Raw genomic sequence first — 12302 nt, 5'->3', positions numbered from 1 at the left:
GTGTCGGGGTGGGTGGGTGGGAAGAGAAGGAGGGCAGGGCAAAAGAGGGGGTGCACCGAGGGCTCCGCCCCCCCGGAGGCTGTGCGCAGGCGCAGTGGCCGCTACCGCAGGCAGGGGGCGGCAACATGGCGGAGTGAGCGGCGGCGTCGGGGCTTCACAACAACAGTGGCGCCCGTAGCAGCGGCGGCAGCAGCGTCAATAGCATCGGCCACAGCCTGAGCTTCAGCACCGGCCAGCGTCGTGGCCAGCTGCTCGCGTCCTAGGGCTTCTCGGAGCGGCGGCAGCATCTCCGCGGGGGGCGGGCCGGGCCGGACGGACCGGGAGAGGGAGAGAGCAGAGGAAGCGGCGGCGGCAGCGGCAGCGGCACACCTGCTGGGCGGGCACGGCCGCTTGCCCGGCAGCGGTTAGCGGTACAGCCACCGCCGAGAATAAGCCTGCGGATCCCCCGCCGCCTCCGCGGGAGAGAGCGCCGGAGCGGGCCGGGCTGAGACGCAGGCGGGGAGCGGGCCCGGCGCCGCGGCGCTGGTGGATGCTGGGGCTCCGAGGCGACGGCCGGGGGGCGGGGGCCGAGGCAGGTATAACGGTACCGGCGGCGGCAGCGCCGCTGCTCTTCCGTTCTCCTCAGGTGGGGGGCCAATGGCTAGCGAGAAGCCGGGCCCAGGCCCGGGGCTCGAGCCTCAGCCCGTGGGACTCATTGCCGTCGGGGCCGCTGGCGGAGGCGGCGGGGGCAGCGGCGGTGGCGGCACCGGGGGCAGCGGGATGGGGGAGCTAAGGGGGGCGTCCGGCTCCGGCTCGGTGATGCTCCCCGCGGGGATGATTAACCCTTCGGTGCCGATCCGCAACATCCGGATGAAATTCGCAGTGTTGATTGGACTCATACAGGTCGGAGAGGTCAGCAACAGGGACATCGTGGAGACGGTGCTCAACCTGGTAAGGAAAAGGCGTGCTCTCCATCTGCTTCCCCAGTCCCCACATCCACCGTCCCTAGCGCCTTTCGCTCCCACCCTCCACCCCCAGGGTCACACGCGCGGCGCGTCCCTGGGAGCACAGAGCGTTCAGCCGGTGTTGCCCAGAGGGTGACCTGCCTGCGCGCTGCCAGAACCACGCCACCTCCCTCCTCTCCTCTTTCTGGTCCTCTCCTGCCACCTGAGCGCAGTGCCCAACTTAACACCGCTTCTTATCACTTTTTAGGACCACGAGTAAACCAGTCCCCGCGGTGAAGGTTTTGGGTCGACTTTAGAGTTTAGTTAGGAGGTGAGGAGGCCTCCTGTTCTCTGGGGTTCTTTTTCTCACACTCTTAATTGTCCGTGGTGTCGCTCTCTGAGGATGACAGCCTTGCCCCTGGAGCCTAAATTCCCCGTGCTGCTGAGATGTGAGAAGCACATTAGCTTCCGACTTGAGCAGCTGGGGTGTGATGTTTTCGAGGGAGACAGAAAATGATGCAGTTTTGCATCTGTCTTTAAATATTCCAAGGCCATGATGGAGAGTGTTGTGTCTATCCATCCCCCTCCATCTCCGAAGCAGTCGTCCCTTCTTTGTAGTGTTGCCCTGAATATACTGATTTCTTAGTCATTTTTTGTGCACACAAGGTGTGTGAGGACACCAGATCATACAGGTTCATTTCTGTGGTTACCTTCAGTAGCGTGGCATGTGGGTAAAGACTAAAGGAAAGGTTTGAAATGCAGCCCTAGGTTTTGGTTCCTTTCATGATAAGAAGGAGTTACTGCAGAAGTGTGTATGACTTAATGTTTTGCGCTATCTACAGAGAGGCTCAGAAGCGTTTAAGATGTCAGGGAAAGAAATGGAAAGAAATAAGGAGATGAGAATCGTAAATCGAGGATAATTAACAGTAGTTCATATTTAGTGCTTTGTAAATGGAGTTTTTTGTTTTTTCTTTTCCCTGTAGCCAAGCTTTTTAAACAGTTTTCTCTGCAATATCTAGTCTTTGACATACTGTAAGGTTGGGCTTTGGGAGGCAAGACATAAATCGGGAGCCATCAGTTGAGTATTGTATTTGGTGTGGAGTCACAGGAACATAACAATATGCTTACAGGAGTACTTTGTACACCCATGCAGTCATTTTTCAGCTAAGCAATTATTTTTACTTTATTGGAAAACTGAGAGAAAGCCGCAGCTACACGACTGGTGTCCTGAGACATGCATTAGATAATGTCTATGGTTTATGAACCTCCTAAATGCACAGAAAAGTTGAAGCTGTTTTTTTCCTTTTGCTAGTGTGTCAGGTCAAAGGAGATTATCTGTCTTCGTTATATTCATTGTTGTTTAAAACAAAACACCTATTTTTACTTTTGTGTGCCTTTCAAATAAATCATCATGAAAAGTCAGTGTAAGTTTGAGGGAATGTCACTAAGTTGATATAACCAAGTTCTTTTCAGAGCACTACTGGAAATACGGTTTTCTTGAGTTTTAATTTTAACTAGTTGCAAATAAGAGGTCAGTACTTGCCATTTCTTTTTAAAAGAAGATAAATGAAATCTCGAACTGTTAGTATGTTAGCAGGTAACTGTATTTCAGTAATTTAAAGGAACACATTTTTAGTTCCAGTTTTGATCTAACCAATATCATTTTTATGTTAGATTATATTATGCTATTTTAGTAAGTATTCCTATGCTTACTTAATACATTTTAACCTGGTAAGAGACAGTATAGCTTTCACAACCTGGAAACTGATTTGAATATATAACCAGCTTGGACTCTGCAGCAGTAGCAATGTATGCTGAATCAGTTCTTAACAGATGGGGTTTTTTAGATAGACGGTAGACTAAGAAAGGAAGTGAAATGTTTCTCTTGAGATAAAAAAGAAATTTAACTCTTCAGAGCAGTAAAAATCTGGCATGAAGTTTCAGTATGCAGACTTTATTTCAGAGAACTTTACCGTTAAGCTTAGAGTCACTAGAAATAAAGTAATACTGAGATAGTGTATCCAAAATCTGCCTAAGACTTTGTAACTGCAATGATATTTTGAATTTAAAGAGTTAGGTTTAAAATTTCTTTGTATGTATTTAATAGATTTTTAAATAGAAACTTTTGGGGAAAAGAATAAATGACAAAAGGAGCTGTTTATTGCTAAGTTGTTAATTATATTAATTACGGAATATAAATTAGTCATTTGAAGTGTAATATTTCTTGAACTGTAGATTTAGAGCTTTATTGTCCAGTACACTCATGAAAATGTCATATGAAAATTTAAGTGGATTCTCAAAAATATGTGGAAGTCATGGGCGTTTAAAAAACGAATTATCAAACTTAATTCTATTTATTTAATAAGTAAACCAGTAAAATTCATATAGGACACTCAGTGATTCGTTAGTTTGGAAACCTTTAATATTAAATCTAAAATGAATTTTTTTAATTTTCAGTTTTAATTTAACACATTAAATAAAAATGTAAGGTAAAATAGTGAAATACCTATTACTGTGCCCTGAATGACAGAAAAAAAAGAACTAATGAAACTTAAAAAAAAAAAAAAAAAAGGAGTTTCTACCTTAAACAATACCCTTGTTTCAGTCACCTTTCTCAGTATATTTTTCTTTGTTTTTCCTGTTTATTTTTTCTTCCTATGTGAGGATACTCATAAATACTTGGTTTCTAGGTGCTATTTATCACATGCCTTGGCCAAAGAATTAAAAGCTGGGCAGAGTGAAGTTTAAGCATGCACTAAAGTGTAGGACTTCTTCAACAGAGCGGTGGCTGTAATTTTTCTGCTTTGTTTCCAAAGGTCTAGAGACCCATTTTTACTACTAGGTGGATTGTGGGAGTTTGGTGAAGAATCACCAATGTGATATGCAATAAAATGAGTGATTTTTATTAGAGATGTATGTATTTTGGATAATGATGTTATAGTTGACATAAAACATTGAAATATGGAATGGATAATGTTAGGAAGATAGGTAGATTAGTTTGTGAATAAAGTTACAGTCTGTATTGTCAAGGATTTTGCATTGTAGCTCTACTAATGAAAGAAACTGATCGTTAACAAACTTTGGCTTCTGGAGGAATTATTTAAAGTGGCAATATAAGAGAATTTAACTACAGAGAAGAGATTTTGTTGATTGTTTTCAGTTGTAAAGCTGGCATACTCCCTAATCAAACTAATCTATTCTTTTGTAAACACATTTAACATATGTTTATATAAGCTTTATCCATATTTGAAGTAAAAGCCATGTAAATATATGTTATCGTTGTTTATAACATGGAAGTTTCTTTTATAAACATAAATTTCTAGAAAATATATTTTTAATAGAGGATTAATATTTACTTAGTGAAAGAATTAATAATTTTTTTGGAGTGGCTTTCTTATGTGTTATAGTGTAATTCTATGATTATAATTATGGAATTTTAGACTTGAAGATTTTTTATGAATAATTGAATTCATGAAATTTTTTTCATGAGATTTTTTCATGGATTTGTAATTTTTTTCATGAGTTACTGTGAGTTGTATCAGTGTGTCTAGTTGTAGAAAATGATATTCCTCTGCTTATTTTTTTACATTCTAAGTGGCATGCTGTTGGCTGAGCTGGAAACCTGACAAGATGCTTTGAGGGGATATGTGGTTTACTAAGTTTCTTTCATCTTGGCTTATGGATCATGGTATTTTTGTTAAAAGGGTAACTTCAAGGTTTTTTTTTGTACTTGAATATGGCAGTAACTCTTCTTCCTTAGAGTTTTTTTTTAAATCTGCAGCTTGATAGTCATAATTTTCATTTTAAAAGATATTTAGAATTTTACAAACAAGGTGTCTTCTGCATTTGAATTATATTTATTTTAAAAATACACAGTTGCATCTTAGAATCATAGAGGTCCTTAATACTAATAAAACCATATTTATATTAAAATAATTTCATGCATTTTAATTTATGTTGATATGTAAGCCTTTTCATATTAATTTGAATTGTATTTTATTCTCATGATTGGGTATGGAAAATAAAATTCAGGATTCACATGTAAATGCTCAGAGTTTCAATATCTTAAGGAGTTTTGGGATTTTCCATAGAAAATTTAGTCATATAATGACACTAAGGCAGCAAATATTCTATTTATATTAATTTTAAATAAATGTTTTGTGTATTGCTAGCTGCTTTTTGGCAAATACTGTGGCTGTTAATTAAAAATATCTCAAGGTTCTCTACTCTTTTGCTATACTTTTCCCAGACAGTGTGAAAGAATTTATTGGGTCTAACAGACTTAGCCACCGTTTTGTGTCACTGGTATAGCTGTATTATAAAATTCAATCATCTGCGTTTTTTTTTTTTTTTTCTATATACGGAACATATTGTTATGCATTAGTTCCAGGTTTTCCATTTCTTGTCTTTAAATAATGTCAGCATATCTCTTTGGCATCATATATCACCCTGTAGCATTGCAGTTATTTATGTGTGTTTCTCTTCCTAGGCTGTGAACTCCATAAGGGCAGGAACTGATTTTATGTATCTTTATTTTTTGTATTTCTAGACCTTGGATAAGTTAAGTGCATTTGTAGTGTGCATGACACTATCATAGGCAGTAATGATTATGGTCAATTTCTGAAGTTATGTTCAACATTACAGTCCAGACCTAGGATCCTGAAATAAACTCATATATAAACTCAATTCATACAAACTTCATGTATTTCTTATTCTTCAAACTAGAAATATGTGTTCAATGTGTATAGTATTACCTGGCTGTGTAGGCATTACTGCATATGTAGATGTTATTTTGAACTGGCATCCATTAATAAGTTAGAATCTGGTAAAAACTTTTCAGTAAACTTTTATTTATAATCAAATATAATCACATAACAAGGTCATGTTGTTAACAAAGAAAATACATAATGCATTGAAGAGAAATTATAGAAAATACTGTTAGCATTTGTCATATTGCCAAGAATAGTGAATTTGTTCTTGTGTGTGTGGCATACATTTCACCTCTTTGTAGTGGTACCTCAGTTTTCCTTTGATGACTCACTCATTCCCCATTTGTAGTTCAACTGGTTTAGGTGGGTCGACCCCACTGCCTGCCTTGAGGGTCAGACACCTAAGCCAGGTGTGGCAAGAATTGTGGTGATTGGTTCAGGGACAAACATTTAACTCAAGGGTAGCGAGCCTGAGTAGGTTCCAGGAATTGTGCTGGAAGGCTTTCTGATGGGGATGCTGAATGCGTCAATTCTTAAAGAGTTGTAGGTCCCTGTCTTAGAATTTGACCAAGTGTGAAGCAGACAGCCTCATGATTCTGTTGGAGAATGTAGAGTTCTTTTTGTCTGTGCTGATTATGTTCTAACCATTAAAATTATTTCCTTTAAAATTTTCTATTGTTATTTATTTCAAATCAGTGTAAGTTGGGTTTTTTTGTCACTTGTAAACAGAAAGAATCCCCAGTAACATAGACGTTAGTATCTGGAAATGACACATTGTAGGAAACAGACCTTAGATTTTGAAATGGAGTGGAAGGCAGTGAGAACTTTGTGATCCTCTAGCAGTTCCTTTTAAGGAATTACAGAGCAGCTATTTAAATTGTCACCTGTGTTATCTTTGTCAATGGAACTACTGAGGTTGGAATTTTAGGGATGTTGGAATGTTTTGGTCACTTTTTGGGGTCTTGATAATGTCTTTTAAGAGAGCAGTTAACTTTGGTCCAAGTTAGCGTGCTTGAAAGCAAAGCAAAAAGAAAATGTAGCCTTTCCAAGGCAGAGAGGCTCTTTCTGCCTGTAGCTGCCATCCAAGATAGCAGGGAATTAGAATATTAAAGCTTTGTAGGTCATAAAGCCCTAAGTTTTTACCCCGTGCTAAAGTTGGTAAGAGGAAAGCCAAGAGTTTAAATTAGAACCAAATAAAGTTCTGTCTGATAAGCTTCTCCCAAGCCTCTCATGCAGCACACGCCAGCCTTCTGACCAAAGTAACAGTAATCCAGTTGTGAAGAGCTTTAAAATACGATGCAACCAGGGAGCAAATGATAGAATAGCTGTGCCTCCTCACCCAGTTTATTGTTTCACATTGCTTCAAGGAAGATCATTAAGCTGAGGGTTAAGGGGATAAGAGTACTGGGAAGGCCTATTGCTATGAGACTGAAACTTAAAAGCTGACAAGATCCTGACAGGATCACTTGTTTTGGTTGCGAATTCAAGTCCTTTGACTTAAGTAAATTGATGAAAAACTTACCAAAGTTTTAGGGAAGCCATACTTGGAGAGAAACCTCAAGTCTGGTAAACAAAGGCCTGTATTCTTTTACTTCTAAGGCAATTCTAAGCTCCAGCAGTATAGCTCCTAGAAGGAAAATCTGCATTATGGAGGATAAGAAGTGAGATCTTGTGAGATAGTGGTAGTGAATGTATTCATATTGGCCGGCCCAAGGAATTCCATTAGCAAGGACAGGGAATTCTTGTTACTCTGACCAATGATATATGGTTTATGCTTTGAATTAGTTATCATGGTGTTTCTTTAACCTTCTTCACTCTTCTAAGTGCAGTTATTGTTACTTAATGTTCTTTTACCATTGTATAGTAATTAGAGGGTATAGCTAAATTTATTACATAGCTATATAATTGGTCAGGTTTGAGGTATCACCAAGAAGAATATTATCATAACGCAAAAATTTCAGACTTGAGGTTAGATGCAGTAATTCGACTTTGTCTTTTTTCATCCTCTGGTGAAATGGTAAGTACACTTTCTATTGTGTCTAAGATAGCCATGTTAAACATGGATATTTAAGTAGTTATATGTATGAAAAGAAATGAGTGTCTGAGATGGGTGGGTAGCCAATGACTATAATGTTACAGATTTCTGCCGGTTTTGGCTGCCTAGCATCCATTCTTTCTGTTGTTAACATTCTCGATTTTTTGATATTCTTTTAGGAAGTCATTCTTGATTTTTATGGTCTGGGGCATCATTGGACTTTATCCTGCTTTCCTGGACCAGACACAGAAACTGACGTCTGGCCCAACAGTAACTGGTATTGGTTATAAAATTTAGCTGTACTTCTGAGACAGGTTGGTAACTTCTTTCTGAGGAAAGAAAAAGGTGCTTTCTCTGGGGTTGCTGAAAATGTTAGAATGTAAGTCTAGAATTGACTACCATCTGCACCATGAAGGCAGATTCTACTTGAAAACAGAGCTGTTAAAGAGGCACCTAAAACCAAGCGATACATTGCTGATGGCAGCTTTGGATCCCCTCAAGTCAGTTCTGTCTCCAGATATTTCGGTGCATCATTTTGCTTTAAGCCAGTTTGAGTTGGGTTTCTATCCATTTGTGCCCCAAAGATTCCTAATATTCTAAATTAAAAAAAATATAAATACTTCAGGTATTCAATATTACAGGATGAATCATAAGAAAAATGCTTACTTGTCAAAGGACTTGATATGTTTCAAGAAAGAAGAAATATACATGGTTAATTAATAGAAAAATACTCACTTTGGCTAAATAAGAACATAAGGTAACAGATAACATGAAAAAGAAGTGATTAAAAAGAAATGACCAGCTGGTCATGGTGGCTCATGCCTGTAATTCTAGCACTTTGGGAGTCTGAGGTGGGAGGATTGCTTGAGCCAGGGAGTTGAAGACCAACGTAGGCAACAACCCTGGAGGTTGAGTCTGCAGTGAGCTGTGATCATGCCACTACGTTCCAGCCTGGGTGATGGAGTAAGACCCTGTCTCACAAAAAAAGATGTGGTGATTGTTTGCTAGGGCAGGTTAAAATAATCTTAAATGTTCTTGTTGGGCTCGTAAACTGTTACAGCTGTTCTGAGTGACATTTTACCGATATGTATCAAGGATTTTAAAGAGGTTCCTATAATGTATTCTTAGTTCTTTAGGCTAAGGAAAAAATACCTGTGGACAGGTATGAAAATTTAGTGTATTTTTATGATATATGTGGCAACAACTTAAATGTTCAACAATAGGAAAACATTAAATATATTATTTTTACGTCTATGTTATGGAATAACAGCTATTAAAACTTACTGTGCGTCAGTTTCTGCATGTGTAAAATGGGATTTCAGCCTCGTAAGATAGATATGCAGGTTGTACAGATTAAATGGGTTAATATATGTAAAATGCTTGGTATATAGTAAACTTTAGCTGTACTTACTATTGTTTTAATTCTTATCTTGGTCCAGAGAATCACCTGACTATAGAAAGAAGGAATGACTTAACTAAAACTGACCTGTGCTATTTTAGCTTGGAGTACCTGAGCCTGGTGACCTGTCAGGGAGGGGACTCTTAGGTACTCACAGATCATGATGTCCTGCTGAAGCACAGGAGATCTGTTGTCTTGAATCCTGCATAGTCTTTGTCAGTGTCTGAGGTAGTTTTTCTGATTTCTTACTTTGAGGAGGGTGAGAAACTGGGGAAGGCAGCATGATTTATAATCCTTTGGGTATATACCCAGTAGTGGGATGGCTGGGTCATATGGTACATCTAGTTCTAGATCCTTGAGGAATCGCCACACTGTTTTCCATAATGGTTGAACTAGTTTACAATCCCACCAACAGTGTAAAAGTGTTCCTATTTTTCCACATCCTCTCCAACACCTGTTGTTTCCTGACTTCTTAATGATTGCCATTCTAACTGGTGTGAGATGGTATCTCATTGTGGTTTTGATTTGCATTTCTCTGATGGCGAGTGATGACGAGCATTTTTTCATGTGTCTGTTGGCTGTATGAATGTCTTCTTTTGAGAAATGTCTGTTCATATCCTTTCCCCACTTTTCGATGGGGTTGTTTGTTTTTTTCTTGTATATTTGTTTGAGTTCTTTGTAGATTCTGGATATTAGCCCTTTGTCAGATGAGTAGGTTGCAAAAATTTTCTCCCATTCTGTAGGTTGCCTGACAAATGGGATCTAATTAAACTAAAGAGCTTTTGCACAGCAAAAGAAACTACCATCAGAATAATGTCTTATATTAGTTACATGTTGTAGATATATTGCCTTTAGGTTATTTTATTATACATAAAACATACTTATTAAAATTCATTTTACCTGTTTATATTTCTTTTAGTGTGACTACTAAAATTTTTAAAATTATATGTGTACCTCACATTATATTTCTTTTAGATAGCATTGTTCTAACTGAGATAAGTGAGTTATTCGGTCTTATATTGGGGACTTTGGGAGACAAATTCATATTTTACATGATTTTATGAACTATCATAATAGTCACTTGTCCTTTATCTTTGGAACAAAAATGATTCTTTTTTGTTTATAATGGAATTAGAAGTTATTCATCAGTAAGAAGGGGATGACAGATTCAGATTAAGTTGTGATGGGGGAAGTGACAATGGGAGGAGACCCCCTAATGCCTGATAAAGTCAGGTGTTGTGGCTTGATATATAGTAAACATTTGATACACATTAATTTTTAAAAAATTGAATCAGGATTTGAAGAAATAGTAATAATAGGATATTTGACATCATGAATAGAGTTATAGTTTAAATGCATAGGTGTAAGTTTAGGCCTTGGGGAGTTTGGAGGTGCTTTTGGTTTTTACTGCCTGCCCTTGAGAGTGGGAGCTAGAACGCCAGGCATTTGTGAAAAATGAGTAAGAGAAAAGGTGGGGGAAGGGATGAGAGTAAGCAAACTGAGGGTGTTTGGAACTTATTTCTAATTTTTGCGGTCTCATAAAATTTGATTTCCAAAAATTGCAATAGTTCATCAAAGTAGAGTTAAATGGCTTGCTAAAACTTAGAAGAAAATTCAAGTTGGTGTGATACAGTTCAGTATTCTAAGAACAGGATCACCGTGAATATGGATTTTTCCTTAACTGTTTTGGTAGCAGTACTATTTTGTCAAACTTTTCTTCTTCTGTAAGGATGTCCTGTCCCCTCACCACCTCCTAACGGAATTGTTTTTTCCTTTCTGCAAATTGAGTTACAGTTTTCTGTTTATCTGCATTAAAAATTGAAAGTATGTTACAGAAAAAATACCTTAGAAGCCAGGTCAAATAGTATTATATGTAATAATACAGTAACTAATTATGAAGTACTATGTTTACTTGTTGTGTTTTTTAAGAGGTGAGGTTCAATGATTCATTTTTTACCAAAATGTGACTTTTCATATCACAAGTTTCTTTAGAGTATCTGTTTCTAGGAATAAAATATTCTAAGGTGTGAATTTTATGTTTTTTTTTCTAGGTGTTAATCTGTTCGCATGCTTGTTTCATTGCTATTGTTGTTAAAATCATCCACCTGGCAGACAGGAAGCTCTAAGTGGGTGGGATTATAGGTGCAGTCTTTTAATACTGGACTATACTAAGTATGGATTCAAATGGCAATGTAATCCCATTTCCTTGGCCTCATTAATACTACATAGCAGTTCAAGATTCCTTGAATGGTCATAAAACTGTTTTGAACTATTAATAGTTTCTCATCCAGGCCTTAGGATTAAAAAAAAGCATTCATATTTAGGGTGACTGACATACGTATTTTAGGAGCCTGTTGAGTTGCTGTGAAGAAGCGTTTTTCTCTTTCAAAGTACTCATTTACATAAGTGTAATAGGAAGTATGTGGAGCAAATAGGTTGTAGTCAGATTTGCCAATGTTGCATAATAACATTTTGGTCTACAATGGACCACATATGCAATGGTGGTCCCATGAGATTACGGTGGAGCTGAAAAATTCTTATCTCCTAGCGAAGTCAGAGCTATCATAATGTCATAGCACAATGCATCACTCACTGTGGTGATGGTGATGTAAACAAACCTTTTGCACTGCTAGTTGTATAAAGGTATAGCACATACAGCTATGTACAGTACATAGTGCTTGATCATAAGCAAGTATGTTACTGGTTTGTGTATTTGCTATACTGTACTTTTTATCATTATTTTAGCATGAACTCATGTTTAAAAAAAAGTTGACTGTAAAACATCCTCAGGCAGGTCTTGCAGGAAGTATTCCAGAAGAAGGCGTTGTTACAAGAGATGACAGCTCCATGGGTGTTGTTGCCCCTGAAGACTTTTCAGTGGAACATGATGTGGAGGTGGAAGACAGTGTTCTTAAAGATCCTGATACTTCGTAGGTTTAGACTAATGTGTGCTTGTGTCTTAGTTTTTAACGAAAAAGTTTAAAAAGTTAAAAAAGGTAAACATAGAAAAAGGTTATAGAATAAGAAAATATTTTTGTATAGTCGTACAATGTGTTGGTGTTTTAAGCTAATTATTATAAAAATCAAAAAGTTAAAAAAATGAAAATGTTCATAAAGTAAAAAAGTTTATAGTAAGCAAAGGTTACTTTATTATTAAAGAAAGACACTTTTTTTGTAAACTAAGTGTAGCCCAAGTATATACATTTTATAAAGTCTGTAGTGGTTACTGTAATGTC

General features: G+C 38.0%; 1 protein-coding gene across 7 annotated transcripts in view; it reads left to right on the top strand.

Annotated features, from left to right (window-relative positions):
- Window positions 1-72: 72 nt before the first annotated feature.
- NBEA (neurobeachin) overlaps window positions 73-12302 on the top strand; it is a 786519-nt gene continuing 774289 nt past the window's right edge. For 3 of the 7 annotated variants that reach the window (XM_033235398.1, XM_033235408.1, XM_033235388.1), the window contains exon 1: window positions 637-930. In XM_033235398.1, the coding sequence (XP_033091289.1) occupies window positions 637-930 (294 nt within the window). Of the gene's footprint in view, window positions 931-12302 lie in introns of all 7 variants that reach the window. The other 4 variants (XM_033235426.1, XM_033235381.1, XM_033235435.1 and 1 more) reach the window with 3 other exon arrangements.

This window comes from Trachypithecus francoisi, unplaced genomic scaffold (assembly GCF_009764315.1).
Source record: "Trachypithecus francoisi isolate TF-2019V2 unplaced genomic scaffold, Tfra_2.0 Contig01461, whole genome shotgun sequence".
In the NCBI taxonomy this organism is placed as follows: Eukaryota; Metazoa; Chordata; class Mammalia; order Primates; family Cercopithecidae; genus Trachypithecus; species Trachypithecus francoisi.
This window is presented reverse-complemented; position numbering and strand designations above follow the sequence as displayed.